This window comes from Nicotiana tomentosiformis, chromosome 1 (genome assembly GCF_000390325.3).
Source record: "Nicotiana tomentosiformis chromosome 1, ASM39032v3, whole genome shotgun sequence".
NCBI classification, from domain to species: Eukaryota; Viridiplantae; Streptophyta; class Magnoliopsida; order Solanales; family Solanaceae; genus Nicotiana; species Nicotiana tomentosiformis.
In genome coordinates, this window is record NC_090812.1 from 11,659,730 (window position 1) to 11,683,380 (window position 23,651).

The following is a 23,651-nucleotide window of genomic DNA, read 5'->3' on the forward strand; positions in this document are numbered from 1 at the left end:
AAATTATTACTTCTACTTGCTTTCTAATTTATTTCAGAAACTTGCTTATAGTTTTTAAAACTAGAAGTTCACTTTTGTCCAAAGTTATTTTCCCCCAAACAAACAACAAAAATTGATTTATTTATTTATTTATTTATTTTTCATTAGTATACACACTAGTTTTGAAGCTCGACTAATTAGGACACACAAGAAATCTCATTATCTTTTGCAGTTTGTTTGGATGGTTGTTATGTGTCGTTTTATAATGTATTGTATAGTAATATATTATATTGTATTGTGCTGTATCGTTTTGATGTATATAATATTTGGATATATTGTATTGTTTGTCGTCGATTCACGATGTCATGCACCAACAATAGGAAGAATAAACTTGCAATATTATAAACAAAAATTAAGGTACGATATAGAATTATTATATTATAAGATAGCATAAAGGATAAAATAAGATTTATTTAATAATAATGAAGGCTAAGATGAGAGGGAAAAATAAGGTAACGACGCGACCATATCAAATCGGTCGTTCCATAAAGTTGCACTTTTGGTTGTTATGTAACGACAAATTTAACGATATGATATAATAAATTTAAGTAACAATTAAAATAAATATTATATTTAAATTAACAATACGATACAATACATGTCCAAAGAAGCTATTAGTTAAAAATAAGAGAGTGCTCATTGTACAAGGATTTTTATTTCATATCCAAGTAGGGCTGCTTATCTGGCGGATATTTATATTTAGCGGTTCGGTTTATCGGTTCTCGGCTTGTAATTGTACTAATTCGCTAGCCAATCGATAAGTTATCGGGCGAATTGGTATCGGTTTAGCGATTATCGGATGATTTATCGCCTAAATCAAATAGACAATAAGTAGATATATCACCTAGCACTTCAGCAGTTTAAATGGTAACGGATAGCAACCCAAAAGATCAGAAAAGCTACTCTCAAAGTTTTCTGATTTATCAGAGTTTGATTTTGATTATTCAAAGAGTGATTTGTGGTCTCCTCCAATTCAAAGAAGTCATGTCTTATTGAACTCAACCAGCTGCCCAAATTCTTTCACGTAGAGAAGTGGTTGCTAAGTTAAATAAACTAATAAACTCTTGAAAAGACATCAAAGAAGAAGGCTTTGCTTCAAGTTCAATATATGAATCTTCTTTCCCTTCTCTGTTTTATTGGATAATTTTGATTTTTTGAGAAAATAAAATTTTCATGTGCATAAATTAATTTAAATGTAAATGTAATAATTTTTTACGGGTTAAGAATTTATCCGATAAAAAATTAAATAATTCGTCAATTATAAAAGTTAATCTCAATCCCCTTTACCCATAAGTAAATTTTACGGGTTGGGTTCCGTTTTGAACAGCTCCAAGCAGGTGTCACTGTGAGCTCATTAGGTGACCCGATTGTATTCAGAAATCAGAAGGCTTTTCTTTGCACCCTTTGGAATATTGGTAGTTTTCTTGGAGTAAGAGATTACACCACCCAAGCAAGCAACTCTCTATTCTCTCTCTCACTCTAGAAATCCTTTGTCCAGGTACCTTTTTCTATAGCTTCCTTACTTTAATTTTTGGTTTCTTTTTGTTAGCGAGGACAAAAGTTTAAATCTTTAATCTGTTTTTTGACTGTTTTATAGTGGAAAGGTCTAATTTGTGTTTGAGTTAAATATTACTGCTGTTAATTTTGAACTGGGGTTTCCTTGTTTTTGTGCCCTTTCTTGTTTTTTGTGGTTTTTTTTTTCTTCTTTCCAGCTGCAAAGTCGCTTGCTATTTCCTTAATACTTTATTGTTTCTATGTATTTATAATTTTGAAGGTGGAAGATTTGAATAGCACATGCTATAGATCTTGCCTGGTAACATGTTCTTAAGTTTTTCTTTTAAATTCTTAGTTTTTTTTCTCTGAAATACGATTTGGAAAGTAGAATTACAAATTGTTTGCCCTCGGACCCTTGTTTTAGTGAGGTAAAAAATTGTGGAGTAGCTGAGGAGGTGAAAGTTGATATATGCTAGTAAAAATCCCCTTTCAGGTATATGTTACCATCTCAAAAAAAAAAAAAAGCCCCTTTCAGGTTTTCTCTTTTCTTGTTAATTTAGGGAAAGAAAGAAAAAATGAAGCTTTAACGATTTTTATTTGTCATTTACTAAGTAAAACTCTCAAGTAATGCAGCTGGATTAGGACTGTGTATAAATGTATATAGATTTCGATGGCTTCAATGCAAGATTTGGTGGAGCACGCCCATCACAAATGTTGTTAAATGACATGCTTTAACTTAACTAACTTGGCAGGCTGACATCAGGATGGATTTTAGAATAGTTCGCCCTGCTGCCATTAGGATTGAAAAAATCAATGTAGGTTTGAGTCCGAGTCGATGCGCATTTTTCACCTGCTCTAGGCTGAAATTGATTTGCATGGTTCTTGGCATATACTTTAGTGTCGTTTTTGATCTCTTGTAGGGGCTACGGATACATTATCGAGGCTTTTCTTTGTTTAGATAGTTTCAGGATGATTTAATTTCTAGTGATATTAGAAAAAAAGAAGATGATTTGAGTTCTGGTGATTTTTAGAGTACACCAATTCGTTGCTGATTTGCGTTATTCTATTTATCTTGTCTGTGGGTTTTCTGCTGTCTTTATCTGTCTATCTATCGATCTAATGTCTTAAATTATCCATGAAATTAATTTTACTCTTTTTGTAACTATTGTGCTTAAATTCCTCGCAAGTTCTTTGCTTTCATTTTCAGTAAGGTGGATATATCAACTAGAGATAAAGTTTCTCCATCTTGCTCATTAACTTGGTGTGATTGGTATCTAAGTTGCTCGGACACGGGTGTAGGTGTCCGACACGGGTGCGGATTTAGAGGTCGGATCCTTCGAGATGTAAATTCTAAGATTCGGTGATACGGATCCTAGGACCAACACGGGTGCGGGGATCTGGCTAAAAATAATTCAAAAAAATAAAAATTTAAAAAATATCTCTAAATTATGAGAAATTTTGTGGAATACTTATGTATAGCTTGTAAAGTGTGGATTTTGTTTTTATTCTCAAGTTGTAGATAAGTAAATGATTGATTTCCTAGATAAGGTATGCTATTTTCTTCAAATTTACCCTAGTTTTGGTTTTGATTTCGGGAATTAAATTGTATATTGTCTCGAATTTTTTCGTCCGTCGAGGTCAAAGTACCCAAAATTGTTTGACCAGATCCGGTACGGATCCCATACCCACACCCATACTAATGTCGTGTCGACACGGGTGCGGCACCTAAACTGCCATGTCGGAGCAATTTAGATTGGTATTCCTCCACCAAATGATACTTTTAATCAGTTCTCATAAATTGCCTATTTACTGTACGTGTTGCATGTAAAATTTCCCATTTTTTCTTTGTTTTGGTGTGTAGCTTACTGATGCTGTCTGAATTCTTTGTTCTGTGTCTGAAGCAGGCATAAAGTTGAACCATTATGTTTGGACGGGCCCCAAGGAGAAGTGACAACTCCAAGTATTATGAGGTTCTTGGTGTATCAAAAAGTGCCAGTCAAGATGAGCTTAAGAAGGCATATAGGAAAGCTGCTATAAGAAATCACCCTGACAAGGGTGGTGACCCTGAGAAAGTAAGTTGCATATCCTACATATGCAAGTACAATCCTCTGCATATTGCTATTACAGATATTTCACGTCAATACCCATGGAACATTTTGATTCTGATGCTCTGCATGTTTTCTTTATCTTGAGATTTGATAATGGTGATGTTCGTGCTAGCTCGTGCACACTCTGCACATGCTTTTTTAGGCAGTTTTCCCTCAAGCTGTCAATAAAATCGAGCTAATATGTTATGTCATGGGCTGCTTTCCATCATCGACCCATGACTCCTTGGACGCGCCCCGTGGCATCCCGGCAAGCCTCCCAACGCCTAGCACCACGGTCGGCCCTGTGGTCTCGGCAGCGCCAAGTGACAAGCGCACATGCGCCTCTGTCGCCCCACAGATAATCAGTGCCAGCGGCTGGCGAATGCCATCAGTGCCGCACGCACCGACAATGCCGCGCGCACAAACCATCATGTTGCCAAAAGCGCCGCAAGCACAGACAGTGCCCCGCGCGCAGATCCAATGCCAAGCACCAGCGTCCAGCCGCTGGCAGATCCAAATAGTGCCGCGCGCGCCCACAGCAATGCGCGCGCAGACCCTACTGCTCAAGACAAAGTTGCTGCCATCGGACTTGCTTCCATAGAAGACTAAGTCCTTTTCATTGTAATTATAGAGTAGTTTTACTTCATTCATTTTCAGTGTGCTTCTACAGCTTTCTTAGGTCAACTTATGTAATTTTGGTTTATTTTTTTTAAGCATTATTAAGGGGGACCAAAACATTCAAGCATTCAAACAATTCTCTGTACTTGTGTCTCTCCCCCCGACACCGCATTGCATCTTGTAATAGCTTTCATCATCATCAATACAATCATCAACTTTCATCATCAATTGCTCATTTTCCGCTGCTCAATTGCTCACGATATTGGTTTTCCCGTACGACACTGACAATCTAATCTAGCGTACAATGAGATCCAGTTGGCGCATAGCAACCGCACTGACATCGGTTGCTTAGCCTTACGTCGCCCTTCCCAGGAACTTCAGGAAGGCGCCGCGTAACAGTTGGTATCAGAGCCTAGGCTCGACATCGGACGAGGGAACTCGTTGCCATCATCATCACCATTTCTGACCATGGTGAATTACGGGGATCGCATCACGACCCCAGAACAGACAGTTGACGCATTACGGCCCATCGTGGATACGTTGCCTAAACCAGCCTAGTGCAAAGGTTGGACGACCTGGACCGCAGAATGCGGCAGGCCAAAAATGACATAGCAAACATCAGTCAAGACTCTGAGGAAGACCGGCAAACGGCTGCCGTCGAGGCAACCAAAATTCATGGCCAATTCGAGGACCTCCAACAGGAGCGTGCCGAGGATTTAGCCCATCGGGAACTAGAGGCAGACAGACTGACAGTCATGCAGCAAACCATAGACAACTTGACAGGCCAGCTCAATGTTGTCAATGCTGCCCTTCAAAGCCTGCTCAAAGGAGGCGAAAACCACATCAGGGGTGCCATGAACATTGCCCCCATGCCACAAAAGCTGAAAATTCCGGAGCCCAAGCCATACAACGGAGCCCGGGATGCTAAAGAAGTGGAAAACTTCATCTTCGACATTGAACAATACTTCGATGCCGTTGGACAGTTGGAGGAATCCAAAAAGGTAGCAACTGCTGCCATGTATCTTCAAGGCGATGCAAAACTTTGGTGGCGAGTCAAATACGAAGCCATCAGAGCCGGTGAAGATACTCTCAACACATGGGCAGAACTGAAGGCAGCCATACGCCTGCAGTTCTTCCCCGAAAACGTGGAATACAATGCACGGAGAAAGTTGCGTGAACTCCGCCACACCAGGTCGGTGCGGGACTACGTGCGTGAATTCTCCGCACTCATGCTAAACATACGGGATATGGGGGCAAAGACAAGCTGTTCGCATTCATAGAATGTTTGAAACCTCATGCTCGTATGGAGCTGCAAAGACAACGGGTAGATACCCTGCCCAAGGCCATTCAAGATGCAGAGTGCCTTGGGGATTATCAGTTGGAAACTCAGAAGGATAGGCCCCAGCCGCCTGTCCGAGGGGGATACAACGGGAGTCAACGTAGCAACGGTGGCCCCAACAGAAACGGAGGAGATCGAGGTACATCCAAATCTAAGACTCCTTCCTCAAGCAGCAACATTGCTGCATCAGTCAACAACAATCAGGGGAGTAAGCCCCCTTCAGAATGCCGTCATTGCGGCGGGGAACATTGGAGCAATCAATGTCCCAATACACAGATCAATGCTCAACAAATTGTTGAAAATGAGTCAGATACCGACGACTCAGACTGCCCCAAACAAGTAGGTGCCTTCAACGCATTTGTTGGCTCCATTCATGATACCTTGGCGGGAACCAGTGCCGGTAACCCCAAGAAGAACGCATGCTTAATCGTCAAGAAAGGGAAAGGAAAGGCGGACGAGAGGCCTCCCACAAAACAAAAGAGGACCCTAATGTTCGTTGACATGAAAGTAAACGGCAGACCCATTCGGGCATTGATAGACACGGGTGCTAGCCACAACTACCTGGCCTCAACTTAGGTGCAACGCCTCGGTCTAGCAGTGCAAAAATGCAAGGGTTGTGTCAAGGCTATCAACTCTCCATCTCAGCAAGTGAGTGGAATAGCCAAAGAAGTGCCAATGAAGCTTGGCTCATACAAGGGAATATTCGACCTACACATAGCTATCATCGATGACTTCGAACTGATAGTGGGATTGGAATTCCTCAGGCAGACCTACACCATCCCGGTACCATATGCCAACATGCTCCTAATGATGGGAGACAACGGGGCCAAACCCCGCACCATACCGTGCATACCCATGAAGATGGTCGCTGGAAACATCACGGCCATGCAGTTAAAGGAGGGAACCAACAGACTTGAACCTATGGTTCCAGCTGCCCTCAACATCATCAAATAGACATCAGATCATCGGCGTCCAACAGCTCATGGCGCCCCTCATCGTGTGAAGACTTGTCAAGCATTCCAAAAGGACAAGTCAGATCACTCAGCACAAGCGGGACTCTTGGAGCCGCTACCTGTCCCACACAGACCTTGGGAAAGCATTTCCCTGAATTTCATCACAGGATTACCCAAGGTCGGAAATCATGCAACCATCATGGTGGTAGTAGACCAATTTTCTAAGTATGCTACCTTCATCGCAGCCCCACAGAACATATCGGCAGAAGATACAGCTTGACTCTTCTTCTCTCATGTTGTCAAACATTGGGGTATGCCCAGCAACATCATTAGTGACTGTGACCCACGCTTCACTATCAAATTTTGGACCCAACTCTTCAGTTGCCTCGGATCCAAATTGAGTTACAACTCAAACCATCATCATCGGCAAACATATGATCAAACAGACCGGTTCAATGACATGCTGGAGGAATATCTCTGCCAATTTGCAACCGGGTCACAAACACATTGGGTGAAGCTTCTGGATGCTGCTCAGCTATGTTTCAATTCACAAAAGTGCGCCCATACAAACAAAAGCGCTTTTGAAATTGTTACCGGACAGCAACCGCTACTCCCACAAAATGTGAATGCACCAAACATGCCATCATCTCATCGAGCTGCCAGTTTCTCGACAGAATGGGAGCAAACTTTGAAGATAGTGCGGAGCTATCTTGTCAAAGCCCAAGAGAGGGCAACGAAGTGCCGAACAAAACCTTCGCTTTGCCCAACATCAAGCAGGGGACAAAGTGATGGTAAGAACCCCGGTGCGGAACTTGTTTGCAAAGAGGACCCAAGATCTTCGCCTATTGCAAAAATACATCGGACCCTTTTCCATTGAAAGGCGCATCGGGAAATCCGCATACCAGCTGAACACACCAGCCTGGTGGAAAATCCATCCAGTCTTCCATGTCAGCCGCCTCAGGCCATTTCAGAAATACATGGAAGATCATTCAGAAAGACATCTCACAACAACGAGGGGAACAGACCTCCCAGCCAACAAGAGCCTGACCAATCATCATCATCCTGCAGGTAAGGCTCCGAGGACGTCGCCAACTCAGGTGGGGGAGAATGTCATGTGCTGCTTTCCATCATCGACCCATGACCCCTTGGACGAGCCACGTGGCGTCCCGGCAAGCCTCCCAACGCCTAGCGCCACGGTCGGCCCCGTAGTCTCGGCAGCGCCAAGTGACAAGCGCACATGCGCCTCTATCGCCCCACCGATAATCAGTGCCAGCGGCTGGCGAATGCCATCAGTGCCGCGCGCAAACCATCATGTTGCCAAAAGCGCCGCAAGCACAGACAGTGCCCCGCGCGCAGATCCAATGCCAAGCACCAGCGTCCAGCCGCTGGCAGATTCAAATAGTGCCGAGCGCGCCCACAGCAATGCGCGCGCAGACCCTGCTGCTCAAGACAAAGTTGCTGCCATCGGACTTGCTTCCATAGAAGACTAAGTCCTTTTCATTGTAATTATAGAGTAGTTTTACTTCATTCATTTTCAGTGTGCTTCTACAGCTTTCTTAGGTCAACTCATGTAACTTTGGTTTATTTTTTTTAAGCATTATTAAGGGGGACCAAAGCATTCAAACATTCAAACTATTCTCTGTACTGGTGTCTCTCCCCCGACACCGCATTGCATCTTGTAATAGCTTTCATCATCATCAATACAATCATCAGCTTTCATCATCAATTGCTCATTTTCCGCTGCTCAATTGCTCACGACATTGGTTTTCCCGTACGGCACTGACAATCTAGTCTAGCGTACGGCGAGGACCTCAGTTGGCGCATAGCAACCGCATTGACATCGGTTGCTTAGCCTTACGTCGCCCTTCCAAGGAACTTCAGGAAGGCGCCGCGTAACAGTTATCATGAGAGTACACTGAAACATAGGTCTTCACTTACGCCCTTTTGATTATGATGCATCATGAACGTATAAACATGCCAATATGTGTTCGAAGAAGGGCCAAGTGGGAGGGGACAGTTCTTGTCTTTTGCTTCTTGTCTTATATTTATGTCTGTTTTCTATCTTCTCAGTTCAAGGGGTTGGCTCAGGCATATGATGTTCTAAGTGATCCAGAGAAGAGAGACATTTATGATCAGTACGGTGAAGATGCACTTAAAGAAGGAATGGGAAGCAGCGGTGGCGGTGTTCACAGTCACTTTGACATATTTGAATCATTCTTTGGTGGTGGGTCCTTTGGGGGTAAGAAATCTCTCTCTCTCTCTCTCTCTCTCTCTCTCTCTCTCTCTCTCTCTCTCTCTCTCTGATGGTAGATAGAAAGAGCCACCTACTTGGGAGTTGACTCCATTTTATATATTTTATATTATGTTGGATGGCATATTTATTTGGCCTTGGTTGTTTCAGGCGGCAGCAGCCGCTTCAGAGCTAGCAGACAGAAACAAGGTGAAGATGTAGTGCATACCCTTAGGGTTTCTCTGGAAGACTTGTATAATGGAACCACAAAGAAGCTCTCTCTTTCCCGGAATAGATTGTGTTCCAAGTGTAACGGGTATTTTCTCTCTCTGATTATTCTGAACTTATCTTTTGCCGATGGTCATATATTGCTTATATGACCAAGAATTCAATGTAGTATTGAGTTGAATGATGAGATTTCTCTTTTGAATTCGGATTGTTCTCATTAAGGCTGATAATCTATGCTGAGTTTCTTTCACTTGGCCTCTGTGTGATTATTTGAAGGAACTGGGTGACCAAGATTCCAGAAAGTGTGTGTGCGTGTAGTCATATCGACATTTGTTTAAACTAGACTTGATGGAGGAGTGGGAGCATTTGTACTTCTTTCTGTCAGATGAATTTTCAATGAAATGATAACTCTTCCTTTCCTTTTTCTTATCTTATTGTTTTTGAAGCTATTTTAGGTCAAAAGATCGCACAAAACTATGTAGGTTATTTTTTGTGCCTAGTAAACTAGGATTTTATATATACGTTCTTCCAAGTGAATTCTGTACATCGTCTCGAGCCCAATCAAAAGTCTGCGGCAATTGTTTTTAAGTATTACAGAGAAATACGAATGCAAGTTTGATTAGGCTGCAAGTATGACTTGTATATGAGTCCAACTACAACACTAGTTAACTACACTTGCACACATATCTAACAACTGGGCATAGATACTTTATTATTTTTTCCACTTCAGCCACTTGTTTCAATCCACAAACTTGACACTATTTCTAACTTCCTGCCTTTTGCTTTGTGGTGCTAAATAGTAACTTTCTTTTAAAAATACCTTCAAATTATTTGTTCTGCTTGTTGCCTATTTCCTTTGATTTGTTTTCTATTTTGGTCCTTTCGAAGAATATGACCTCCTTCCTGGAATGACCAAGTCGACATTAAAATTTTGAATTAGTCTGTAATAATTACTTTATATGATTTAAACTCTGATGTGACATATTTATGCCCCTTTACATCTTCCAACCATTATGGTAACAGATATCTAGGAACACAAAAAATAATTACTTACTCATTAAAACCGTCTTCTCCTGAACTTTGTGAAAGGCAACAAAGCTCTAAAGAGATTGCATTGAGGAAGTAATGGATGAATTCTCATGATAAAGTAGAGTCTCCTTATCCCTTTGTTTAGCCAAGTTCTAATTCGGATAAAGACTTCACAACTGGATTTAGATCTCTAGTATCAGAACATATTTTTCCTAAAGCACTTTGAATTAATTAAGGTATTTTATCTTCATTGATCAAGTAGCTTGAATTTGATGGATAGATTTGTCGGTAACTGTATTGCTGGGAGGTGGCAGGTGTGGACACCCTTACTAAACTGTTGTACTTCATCTTAAACACCTTTTAAAAGCGGTGCAACAGCAGGTATCTTGTGGATTAGTCGAGGTGCGCTCAATTTTATTTGGATATTACCATTATCCAAAAAAAGGATTGAATCTTATTTTTGTGAGGTTGAAACTTCTGAAAGCGCTCTTATATTATTTAATAGATGGAGCTTTTGTATACAGATTTTACTGTAAGTCCTCTTTGAGCTCTATCTCTCTGCTTTTGAAAAGTTGTGCGTATCCATGCTGCTAGTGTCCATGGGTGCTCCTTTATTTGCTTTCATCTTTAATTTTATTTGATTCAATATGGCTTCAATATCAGTTCTGATGTTGTGGTGTACCTAGAATCAATTAGGATGCTTGTGAATACATCTTTCTAATTTAAAATAGTGCTCCTCTTTTCTTAGGCTGTATGGGGTAGGTACTGATGTGGGTGTTGGTTGATGTTCTCAATTAACAGAGAAATGTAAGATAACAGTTTCAACCTTTCAAAAAAGAAAAAAAAATGTGTTTTATTATTAATGTATTAAAACAAGAATCTTTTTTTTAGTATTTAATGATAAAAGGCCTGGGAGCATTGTTGGAAACAAATTGAATGCTTCAGAGAGAAGTTTGTTGTGCATTTAGTCGTTTTCTAAAATTTATATGTAAGTTGAACTGACAGACCAGATAGTATTTTTTGGAGGTCATTTTAAGGTGTAGTAATTTGTTAGTTGACTTAATTTTTCTACATATTTGTGATTTGTTGGGTAGTCTTCCATTGTGTTATCAGGAAAGGTTCAAAGAGTGGAGCATCTGGGAGATGTTATGGATGTCAAGGTACTGGAATGCGTGTCACAACAAGACAGATTGCTCCAGGAATGATCCAACAGATGCAACATGTTTGTCCTGAATGCCGAGGCTCAGGTAGTTGATGAAAATATAATGGTTATTCCGATATTCTGTGTTCCATGTTGAAAGAAGGGAAAAGTTGGTGGCGTCCCCTCTTCACCTATCCACAAGAAAAGAAAGAAAAAGGTAGAAAAGAGTTGGTAAATCCTCGAAATTTAATGTGTTGACGCAGGAGAGGTTATCAGTGAGAGGGACAGGTGCTCACAGTGCAAAGGAAACAAAGTTTCACAAGAAAAGAAGGCGCTGGAAGTAAATGTAGAGAAAGGAATGCAACATAACCAGAAGATAGTTTTCGAAGGGGAAGCAGATGAAGCTGTAAGTGTAGTTTGCCTTCTCTTTCAGTTCTTTTTACATGTTATATGTGTTTCAAAATATGTTGGGCAACATTTGCAAAGAGAAACTCTAGTTCTTCTTAGTCTAGGACTAGTCATTGCGGTGCTTTTTAAGTGGAGTATATCACCTCCTAAAATAATATATCAAGCTATTTGCTTCCCCTTTCCATTTTGAGCATTGCTCATTTTACTTTGACAGAGGACTTGTATGTTCTCATATTTTAGTCTTATTGTTGTTCTGCAGCCTGATACCATCACTGGAGATATTGTCTTTGTTCTACAACAGAAGGACCACTCAAAGTTTAAGCGGAAGTTTGATGATCTTTATATGGAACACACACTTACTTTGACTGAAGCTCTTTGTGGCTTTCAATTTGTCCTCACTCATCTTGATGGGAGGCAGCTTTTAATCAAATCAAACCCTGGAGAAGTCATAAAACCTGGTAAGCACCTGCTTCCTTTGTGCTGTCCTGTCAGATATTGCAAAGGATATATATTTTTCTAATTGCGGTGGTATCCGAGCCAACTTACGGGCACCTCAATTATCGACTGGTAACTCTATCGACCAAGATTTAGACAAATATGAAGAAATCACCTAGCATTTCGTCTTTGGTGGAATTTGAACCCTGGTCATCGCCTATGGTTTTCACCCACTTCATTGATCACCAGGCTACTGCACAGGGGATATATAATCATTCGGTTGTCTTTTGCAGATCAATACAAGGCAATAAATGATGAAGGCATGCCCAGTTATGGCAGGCCTTTCATTAAGGGTCGGCTTTATATCCATTTCAATGTGGATTTTCCAGAATCAGGGGTTCTTTCCCCTGAGACATGCCGCGGCATAGGGACTATTCTACCGGCAAGACCAGGGAAGGGTTCATCGGAAATGGAGTTGGATAAGTGTGAAGAAACTACCATGCACAATGTGAACATCGAGGAAGAAATGAGGCGCAAGGAGAAGCAACGACAGCAAGAGGCTTATGACTCGGATGATGATGAGCCGAACGTACATCGTGTGGCCTGTAACCAGCAATAGGTTTGTAAGATGCTTGTATTTTTATTCGTATCCCAAGTAACTTTTTGGCTATGTTTTTGCAGCAAAGGACACTGACTATTTGCTTTAGGGATAATTGTAAAGGAATTAGGCTTCCTTAGTTCTTATTTATGGTTTTTGTTAATGGCATTTTGATAGTCCTACTCCTGCATGTCATTGCTCACTTGGACTTGTGAGCTTACATTATATCTCACAATCCTTTTATAGCAATTACTGCATGAAATTGAAGTAATACTTAGATAAGAAATCATCTGTGTACCTTTTAAATCCATAGTGATTAACCCCGCAGTCGGAGGATTTGTTGTTGCGGTCGGTGGTTGTTGTCTTTTTTTTTTTTTTTTTTTAAATTTCCATTATAAATATTTTTCTTTACGAGCTGCAATTCATGGAGGCCTCTATTCTATTATCACATTACTAAAATGTAGCAAAGGTACCAATGTAACGAGGGATATTTGAAGGGAACTCCGTCTATTCTAATTTATATGGTACCATTCCCCAGACATCTATATAACACTATTTTTGTTTTGTGATATCTTAGAATGTTTGACATTGTTCTGTTTATAAACAACTTAAAAATTATTAAACTATTCAATTTTTAGCATATAAGGTGATTTGTTTTTGCTTTGTTAACTCTATAATTAATTATTTTAATATTTTTTCCAGTACCGCTAATATCATATTACAGGCTAGAGATTGACGAGTTTTGTAGACTACAAAAGAACTGCTTATTTGTTTACGTAATTTACTTTTTCATATAAGAAAAATATCCTACTATGATTATTATTTCATGCTAATAAACAAAAAAAAAAACATGCCAGCTATAGCTCACAAAAGAATGCCACAAGATAATAGGCAAATGGGCTTTGTTCGTACAAATATGAGAGGGAAAACAAATGATCTTGATTCATCTAAATGTCAACTTCAATTTAAAGAACCAATTATTGGTGCATTTAACACTTTGTTGTAAAGAAATTTATGACAATAAAAGACCTTTTGGCTACTCCTATTTAGCAGGCAAAGCGGACCGCTTCATATTAATAGAACATGTCGAATTGTTTAGCTCATTAAATTCAAGAAAATAATTGATGTAGCTTTTCTGGAAAATTGAAAGGTGCATGTGTATTGTAGCGTTGTAGGCGATACATACTTTAACCAATCGAGAGCTTCTTTTAAGGAGACTACATTTGTGGCAATTGGCGGAGCTGCATTTTTTCATCTAGTTTTTATTTTATATACTGAGTATGATTGCACACATTATTTTGCGCTCTACGTACTAAATATATATGATACAATAATTTTAAGATACTGTATCTCTTTTAACGTCAAGGAATTCTATTAATAACTGGTCGATTTTATCCTTTAGAACAACCCTATCGATAGCTTGCTTAGTACAAAACACATCTCACCAAATTCTGGTCTAGGGTGGTAATAGACACGGACAAAACAATTTGAAGGAGGAAATATAAACACATCATAGTTTAGGTGTGCAAGTTATAAATTGAATCAAGTTTTACGTAGGTTTTATGCATTATTCCGAAAATAAAAGACCATAAAAGGAAAACAAAAAGTGGGGTACTTCACTAGGTTTTGGTGGATAGCAGAGTGGCAATTTAATTTGCTAAAAAAGTTTCTTTTTTTATAAGCCTTTTCTCTAAGTTCCACACCCCTTCCCTTTCCTTTTCAAATAGTATTTAACAATCCAATCATCCACTAATTAAGTGGTAAACTTTTTGAAGAAGTCGTATCATAACGTGCACCATTTGTTTTGAGTCTGAAATGATGTATCTATTTTGAATCACTATTAATTGTTGCAAAAAGGGATGGATCATTTACATTCTTTTCCCAAACATTTAAAAGTGCATCTATCCTAATGCCAAACAGCTCCTAACACTATAAATGATCATCATTTCTGGATATATATATAAGTAGATTTTTGAAAGTTTCTGAATTCTAGATAATCATCATCAGCTCATAGAAAAGAATGTTGAAGGATTTTCCAAAACGAATTGTTAAAAACAACTCTGTCCGGTCCTAAGCATTATCTTTTTGGAAAAGTAATTTTATTTCAAGATGTTTGGCGTTTTATAAAAACAAGAAGTAATTAGTTCCTTCTCTCCAAAAGTTTGAATTCTAATTTGATTATGTTTCGCAACTCTTCCTCGTAGGAAGACGATCTCATTATTTATATAAGTGAGATGTTTAAGGAGAGATAAATAATAATAATAATAATAATAATAGTTTAAACAAATGCTGTTATGATTAAAGTTATTTAATGCCTGCCTTAACGGTTGTCTGATGGCGTGCAAATTCAACGAGGAGAAGTAGAAACTGATTGGATGACACATTATAAAAGGAAAAAAGATTTGTACGCACACACCTTCACCTTGTCTTGTTGGATACAATTTCGACTAAGACATCTAAATCATTAAGCTACCTTTGAAATAATAAATCGTTTAGGTTAAATGCATACCTCATGTTGTTGCAAGTACGATTAATTTAATTACAACTTAACCACCCTTTCCTGTTATTAATTTTTAAAGCGACTACTCATATGACACACTGGTTAAGATCTAGTTCTGTGTCATTTCATGGTAATATTTTTCTGGGAAATGTACAAAGCATTAGGTTCCAGAAAATATAAAAAGTGAACCAGAGAAATGGGAGATAGCAGAAGCGGAGTCAGGATTTAACGCTTATGAGTTTGAAATTTTAGTTATTTTTAAGTTATTAAGTTCTAAATTGATAATTTATATAAATTAAATAAATTTTTAAGATAAATATTAAGTTCTAATTAAAATTATTGGGTTCGGTAAAATTCATAAGACTCGCTAAAACACTTTGTATTGTCTTCAACCTATTAAAACGTTCTACTAGGAATATGATTATGGCAACCATAGACATTAGGCAAAGAATCTTTTATTGTTCTTACCCCTTCCCACCCTCCACCATCACCCCAATTTTTATTTTATTTTTCTTGGAAAAATGAAACCAAAAAAAAAAGGGTTCATGACGGCATAATTATGTGTGGGTGCGTATGTCTTGTCTCTTAGTGTCGTGTTTCATGTTTTCTAATTAGCTGCTAGAATTTACCAAAGTTTATCTGTCGGTTATATCACTTCTGATTTGATGCATGTTTTAACTTTCTTGACACCTTGACCCATAATTTTTTGCCTATTGGCAGTTGTCACTCTGAACTCTGAAGGGTTAATTATAATAGATCAATTTTCAACGAGTGCTTCTTCTTTTTTGCTTATGTATTCTTTTTGAAATAAATTAAAAAGAAAACAATATATAGTCGTCGGTCTCACAAAAATAGTGCTTGGTAACCTTTGAACAATCTGAGTAACTTGTACCCATAAAAGAGTATTACTGTCGGCTTGGCTCAAGTAATTTGGGTGCCACTACGAGTTAAATTTAATAATGACTTTTCCAAGTAGTGTTTCACAAGAACTATTAATTAAGAATTAACGTAATATCTTACAATAGATAAATAGATATCAGCAAAAGGAATTTAGGTAAGCATGTCTGTTAAAACCTATATTTAGAAGAAAGAAAAATGAGTAAGAAAATATTTTGTACATATTAAGCATGAAGAATATAATGATGTGGCAAAGGTAGAGTGTTCATATATAGGTAATACCTAACTGCATTAGTAGGTCAACTACTCCACATTCTTGTAATTAAGACTCTTCTTAATTAAATTATTTGATGAGATTGAGATGACACAGTAGGGCTAAGTAGTGCTAGAAAACTCATCAAGAAACTTCTTTAGCTGAAGAAGATATTTTAAACTCTTTTATATCTTTAATCAAAAGGCTGCTCTATACTGTATAGAATAATACTAAGGAAGAGGACAAGCCAAAAAAGAAAAGAAAAAAAGAAAAGAAGATTGTGAGAAAGTGCACTCTTTTTCCTATAATAATTTGGTTGGTTAAATTAAAGGTCATTGCCTTAATTGGATAAGGTTATAAGTTGTACTAAAATTCCCTTGCTTGTTATCTTGTTTGGAGTACATTCAAGAATGGTTCATTAATTGGATAAGGTTAAAGTAAACATCATTTTCCTTAATTGGATTAGGTTATAAGTTGCTCTGGAATTCCATTGTTAATTTATTAACTTGTTTGGAGTACATTCCTTAGAAGACATTTTGCAGATTCAACTTTATAGTCCCAATCCCAATATATAAGTCCCTTAAACCTTTTGTTTTTCTTTGATATGTAGTAGCACTAATAGGCCATTGACATCCACTTGGTGTTTATAATTAAGACTACAATTTCATAATTGAATAAAACGATGAGTCGAAAGTGGTGATGGTTGCGGGAGATAGGGGTGTACAAACAAAATCGATAAATCGCACCAACCCGATAATTTGAGTTAAACCGAAAAAAAAAATCGATTGTGGTTTGATTTGGTTTGGTGTTGGAAAAGAAAACCTGACCATAATTAGTTTCATTTGGTTTTAACTAAAAAAAAGTCAAACCGAAACCAAACCAACCCGATATTACATTTATATAATTTTTAAAAATATTTTATACATATATATATTTATTGTAATATAATTTATAAATATTTCTTAAATTTGTTCACAGTTTTATCTTTAAACGTATTATTTAAAGTTTGGACATAACATTCTTGAATGGTCCAATAAATTCTATAGCTCATAAAGGTAGTAAGTCAAATAAAGTTCAAATCAATACTAATGCTAATAAAAAGAAATTCAATTCAACACTAAGAATGGCAATTGTGTTGGATATCTATTTTTTAGTTTTGCATTGATTTATAATGAAAATGTATAACCTAGTTTATCTTTTTTATTAGTGCTTAGTTGTGTAATTAATACTAGTACTTATTAGTTGTACTTATTTTAGCATGACTTATATTATTTTTAGATTATGTTAATTTTTATTATGGTGTATTAATTAGTAATATTTTTTTTGATGTGATTTTATTATATTTGTTATTGAATATTTTACTACAATGTTATCATTCATCTCATATTATTATTTTATTTTCTTGAAAAATACATTATATAGTTATAACCTATTAGGACTAAAATAAATATTTAGAGTACAAGTTACATATTTTGTTCTATTAAGACTTTACTTGGAAAAAAACCCAAAAACCCGAAAAAAATCGGAAAACCCGACTTTATTAGTTTGGTTTGGTTTATAAATTTAAAAACCCGACACCATTAATTTGGTTTGGTAATTGAAAAATATGAACCAACCCGATCTATGTACACTCTAGTTGCAGGTTGAGGAACTCTAATAATTGTAGTTAAAAATAACTTCCAAGTAGAAAAAGTTAGAACCTAAGCTAATAATGATACTTTCTACGGCATTAGAAGTACTGCTTAATTTGTCTTGTATTACTTTCTCACAATCCCAGACGGTCGTCTAATACTCTTTGCAAGAAATTACTGTCTTTTGCATTACAATATAATAATATTACGCTGACTGCACGCATCTTCAATGTGTTCTACGAAAACGATGCAATAAAAACATTGAGAGTAATTGAAATGATCTCGTGACTAGATGTGAAAACAGTCAAAAAAAAAAAATGAAAAAAATATATATTCTTTTACAATGTTCATACAAGTGAAGCCCCTTGGATATAAGTTGGGACGCCTCGTTTTTATCTTCTTCTTTTCTCTAGTCAAATTTAAAGAACGCTACAGAGCAACAAAAAACAAAAACAAATTCTAATGGTATAAATATTATTTTACATTATTAATGAACAGACTCAAAAAATAATGCTATCACAGTTAGTGATTTTACTAGATAGACAAGCTATCTTGAAAATATTAGGAAATCAAGCAACATCTTATATTGCTGCTTATAGCATATCCAAATAAATTTTGCAAGATCTCATAAATTAGTTAATGAAAATACATACTAGGTATTTATGTATAATTATTATAATAGGCGTTCTCATTAAACAAAAATGTACTAACAGACTAATATTATAATAGTACTTCTCTTAATGCATGTGAAATGCATGTTAGGAAATCAAACATCCTACAATATTGGTGCCTATAGCATCAGAATTTAAATTTGCAAGATCTCGGACATCAGTTAATGATATAATACACATTAAACAAACATGTAACACAATTATATAGCACTTCTCTTACTGTAAGTTTGTCTATTAACATAAATAAACTTTATTAACTCATATGATCATAAATTTAAATCGTGTATAAATGTATCAATGAGGGCGGGTCTTGGTATATGTAGGGTTGCCCTAAGTTAGGTTATGAACATAAATGGGTTGGTGTAGAGGTGTGTGTGCGCGTGAAACTTAAGAAAATGAATTAAACCATGACGAATGTCTAGTTTCCCTTTCTTTGTTGGCATTGTTAAAGAGGAGTAGGGACATGATTTTCTTTGATTATTTAGGTGCAAAAGACAAAAATGTCACTTCACTTATATGACCTCTCCTTTTGAACCAACTACTCGTAGGGGTCATATAGTATAATCTCTCATGCCCAAGTTAAGGATGTCTGTACTAATTCCCTTGGATAGTGAAATTATTCCATAGTATAATCTCTTTCCAACCACCATTCTTCCTATAACTTAATTGCCATTTATACAATACTCCATCCGGTTCACAATAAGTAATTTTTTAAATATTTTTACATAAATTAAGAAATTTACCTTTAACATTAATTAGCAATAAAATTGACCATATTAACCTATACTATCTCTTCACATAAACACCCCTAACACATACTCAAATATTATTTACTCCAAGGGCAATGTAGGAAAAAAATAATTATTTCATTCTTGAAATCTGAAAAAATTACTTATTTTGGACCACAAAAAAAAGTCAAAATATAACTTATTGTGGACCGGAGGAAGTATATGTTTATTCATTATATATAAAAAATTTTAAAGTTTACTTTTTCGATCGAAGATGAAGATAGAAGATTATATTGAGGATGAGAGAGGCTTGCTTAAGCTAGCGTTTTGACATAAATTTAGTTGAAATTTAAAAAAAATTAAAATATTGAAGATGAGATGAAAAATAGTTTTGAAAGTTGAAATTGTGTTTGGATATGCATTTTACTTGAAAAGAAATTGAAATATTATGAGTAAAAAACTTGAAAAATTGGTCTAAACCACTTTTTGAAACTTGAAAAATTCATCTTCAAAAACTACCCAAAAAGTGGCCACTTTTTTATAACTAAACAATGTTTTTAAAAAAAGTAAAAAAAATTAAAAAATAAAAAAATTTATGACCAAAATGGGAGCTAAGTGGTAAACATCCTCCATCTCCAATCGAGACACTAAAAGAGTAAAGTGAGGAGTTCCTAGGGAGAGGTTTAAAAAAAATATTGAGAAACTTTAAATATTACAGTCATGCACTAGAGCAACATTTTCTGATGAAAGAATACTAAAGCAAAATTTTATTAAAAAGTCCAAAAGAATTTTGAGGACATTACTTTGCTTCAACAGATATTATTATGTATATTGATTACTGCAGCATATATTACATAATATATGGACAATTCTAGTGAATTTTGTGTCTTTGAGGTATTGTAAGCAAGATTTCATTAAAAGGGGATGGTCTGCAACTTGATTCTCCTTTCTCTAAACTAGATGTTTGATGCCCGCGGACGACGGGCCCAACAATTTGAGGTAGACTATTTGTATTATATATTTTTACCTGCAAATACACAGAATAAATGCCATTTTGTAAATTCAATTATGTAGTTTGGAGCAAATATGAAAGAATAAATTTATTTTGAATAGCTAGCACAAAGAAACTGCTTTATTAACTTTGATACAAACAATGAGAGCAAAAAGGAAGGAAAACAACCTTTTATCCTTGCAGAAGGAAGGAAAATAACCTTTTAACACCAAATCATCTCGCACTTATTGATATTATATTTGTGTTATTTCTAGTTTCAACCCAAATGTTACCTGAACCACACACTTCCTCATAAGCACTGGGGAACTCGGACGACTCCTGAAGGTAAGAAAGATTATGCATCCATGCTAGAATATTCACCATATTTGATCTGAAAAATTTTGGGATATGCCTAACATGTAATTAAGGTTTCATAGTGTGATCAAATCTTCCAAAGCCTTCATTAATTTGTGAAAAGAAATAAGAAAAAGATTCATATCCCAGTAGTAGGGAACTCTAGAACAAAAGAGAAGCGACCTAGAGTTGTTGTTCTAGCTTTCTAAGAAAAACTTACGTTGCAACTCCAAGTTTCAGGTTCCTTGCCCATGATTGGGATTTGGGAAGCAGGGAAAGAAATTAAAGCTCCGTGATGCGCAACAAACACCATACCATACCATTTAACTTGGTCAAACTGGATCAGTTTTAAGTCCGTTTAATCCCATAAGTTCCTTAATTGGTAGGTAAAAAAATACAGCAATCAACAAGTAATGGAACCTTTTTATTTTGTACTATATTAGAAGGAATTACATGCTCGAATAATTATGTCATTTATTACTTCCCTCACCCCGCACCCCAACCCAAGATGCATTGTCATAAGATAGTCTTGTTATTCAGTAGTTAGGATGATGCATAAATAAAATAGTAGCTCATGTTAAAATACCACACTCCCACTCAAATAATGCTTTGGGAGAAGAGAATTGTGTTGGCTAACAATTCTAACAATTCGCCATTTATAAGGTTGAATGAAAAGTATTATTCATGAACCCTAAAAAATTCACACTTCACTAGTTATAAAGTTGAAAATTATTTACCTGAGCCTTGAAAAAATCAAAGCACAATAAACTTTCATTCAAAAATCAGAAACAAGATCAAATCCAGAAAAAAAGAACACATATCCCTTGTAAAACTTTCCTTTGTGAAACTTTGATTGAATTAAGAACACATATCCCTTGTAATAATTTTGCATCATTTTGTTCCTGAAAGAGGAAAAGGACTAAAAAATAAAACTATCAGTGTATCCTAACAAACAGGGCTTCCACTATACTCTTCCGTCTTTAGAGTAAAGGCAAACAAAAAAGAATGAGTAAAGTAAATAAAAATATATAAGGATATCAAAACAAAATTCTATTAATTTGTTATTAAGCCATATTTATATCTACAACTACCAATGAAATCAGAGAACTAAACTTCAGCTACTACTCCTGAAAATTTGATGAAAAAGTAGTTTTGCGGAGAGCAGGGGAATTTTTTTTTTCTAATTCTTCCTTCATCTTTTACAGATAAAAAGTGATAAAACCAGGGAAGAGTCTTAAGTAGCTTTGACATGTTTATTTAAAGTATAATCTAGAAAAAGAAAACCACAAGTATGGAACTAATGATCTAACTAAATTAACTCAAATAACATGATAAGCAGAGCTAGATATCAATATATACAAACAATTATGGTAGTAAAAATATTTGAAATTAATCTTAACTTTTACGTTTTCTTTTTTATTTTGTCATTATTTTTATCTTCTATAAATCACCTATGATGCTACTATTGGTGAGCACTCATTTGAGCTCTGTGCAACCATTTCTAGGTTGCTCCAGGTCAAAAAAATTAAAAAAATTCATAAAAGAAACTAACTCTATGTTCTAAATGTCCTCAATGAATTTATATGATTAAGTTTACCATCTGCACATGAGTGAACATTTTAATATCATCAAACATAGTTACAGTTTTAATGTTTATATTTAAGCTCCTTTCCTTTCAATTTTTGCCTAAATATTCCTCCAGTTCTCTTCAGATTTTTTAATTTCATGGCGGATGAAGTAGCTGGATTCTTCTTTGACAAAAAGGAATTTTGAAAGCGTGATGGCATCATCACACAGGAGGATGATGGATAGTAGTCTTCGAAACAGAGAGCACATAGATGATTCTCGATAGCTCCGTCAGCATAGGTGGCCAAAAAGAAAGGAAAGTGCTAATACATGTTACAAAAGGTGAAGAAATTGAATAATGCCAAGTACATAGTACAACTAACATAGCGTTTTGTACAACTCTTCAGAGCAGTGGTCGACCATCCCTCGGCTCTTCTATATAATAGATAATAGATATGGCATATTTCCTCCTAGTTTAGACATTATTTTTCAATTCTTTAAGCAGTAAGTCAGGAGATTGAACTTGTGCTAGGTATATAAGAGGACCACTTAATTCCATATATATCAAATTTAAAGTAAGGACAAGTGCAATGTGTTATAAGGGGAAGTGGATATTGTATACGGTCGAAATAGATTTTGGCCTTCCTACGTTCGATCGAGTTCGAGTGTTAAAAAGCCGGAATGAGATTTTGGGAATGAGCTCCGAAGTCGGTACTCTCGAGGAGTAGGCTCGATAACCCTATCGAGCCCGTGACCGAATTGATCCGCAAGGCACTGCTTCGAGGTCGGAAATGCGCGACGCTCATCTCGAAGGTCGAACTCGAGCCAAGACCGGAGGGCCTGACCCAGTAACGAGTTCGAGCCAGTATCGAGATCACAGACAAGAGCCGTTGCGATCGCACCAAGAGAGAGAATCTTAACGGGAATCAAGGAAGAGACAAGTCATCATGGGCCTTCCACTATATGTTTTATTTTATTATTTTTTGTAATAACCCTCTTCTATAAAAAGGGGAATCCTTGTACGCTAAAGGGAAGAGAGATAAAAAAATCACTTCTCAGATTGAAAGATATCCCTTTGTGTTTGCTTTACTTTATCTCATTCATTCTTACTGCCCACTATTTGCATTCTCATAGTCAAGAATATACGTATCTCTATTTTTCTACACGATTTATATCGAATTGTATCGCATATTCTTAGAACCATACACAAAATTTAACGTTATCCGATTTTTTCGGTAAACAGTTTGGCGCCCACCGTGGGGCTAAGGGTAACGGTGATCGTTTGATACAAATCTAAAGTACACGCCAACTTGCAACTTCAAATCAGCAATGGCTTTACCTATCGACCATGAAGCCGGCCCTCCAAGATGAAACCAACAACTTGGCACCCAGGGCCTGAAGGCCAATTAACAATGGCACCGAGGCTCAAATCGAAGTACCCGAAATTCGAGCCGAAATACC

General features: G+C 36.6%; 1 protein-coding gene across 2 annotated transcripts; it reads left to right on the plus strand.

Annotated features, from left to right (window-relative positions):
* Window positions 1–1,327: 1,327 nt before the first annotated feature.
* Window positions 1,328–12,885, plus strand: LOC104114083 (dnaJ protein homolog 2-like). 2 transcript variants are annotated; one of them, XM_009624443.4, is made up of 8 exons: window positions 1,328–1,537; window positions 3,435–3,605; window positions 8,601–8,769; window positions 8,932–9,076; window positions 11,131–11,264; window positions 11,422–11,564; window positions 11,826–12,024; window positions 12,295–12,885. In XM_009624443.4, exons 2-8 carry the CDS (start codon window positions 3,456–3,458, stop codon window positions 12,618–12,620), a joined length of 1,266 nt encoding a protein of 421 aa, XP_009622738.1. In that variant the 5' UTR covers window positions 1,328–1,537; window positions 3,435–3,455; the 3' UTR covers window positions 12,621–12,885. The 2 variants fall into 2 exon arrangements, with proteins under 2 accessions (XP_009622738.1, XP_009622737.1); XM_009624442.4 differs by having other exon boundaries at window positions 3,438–3,605.
* Window positions 12,886–23,651: the final 10,766 nt, after the last annotated feature.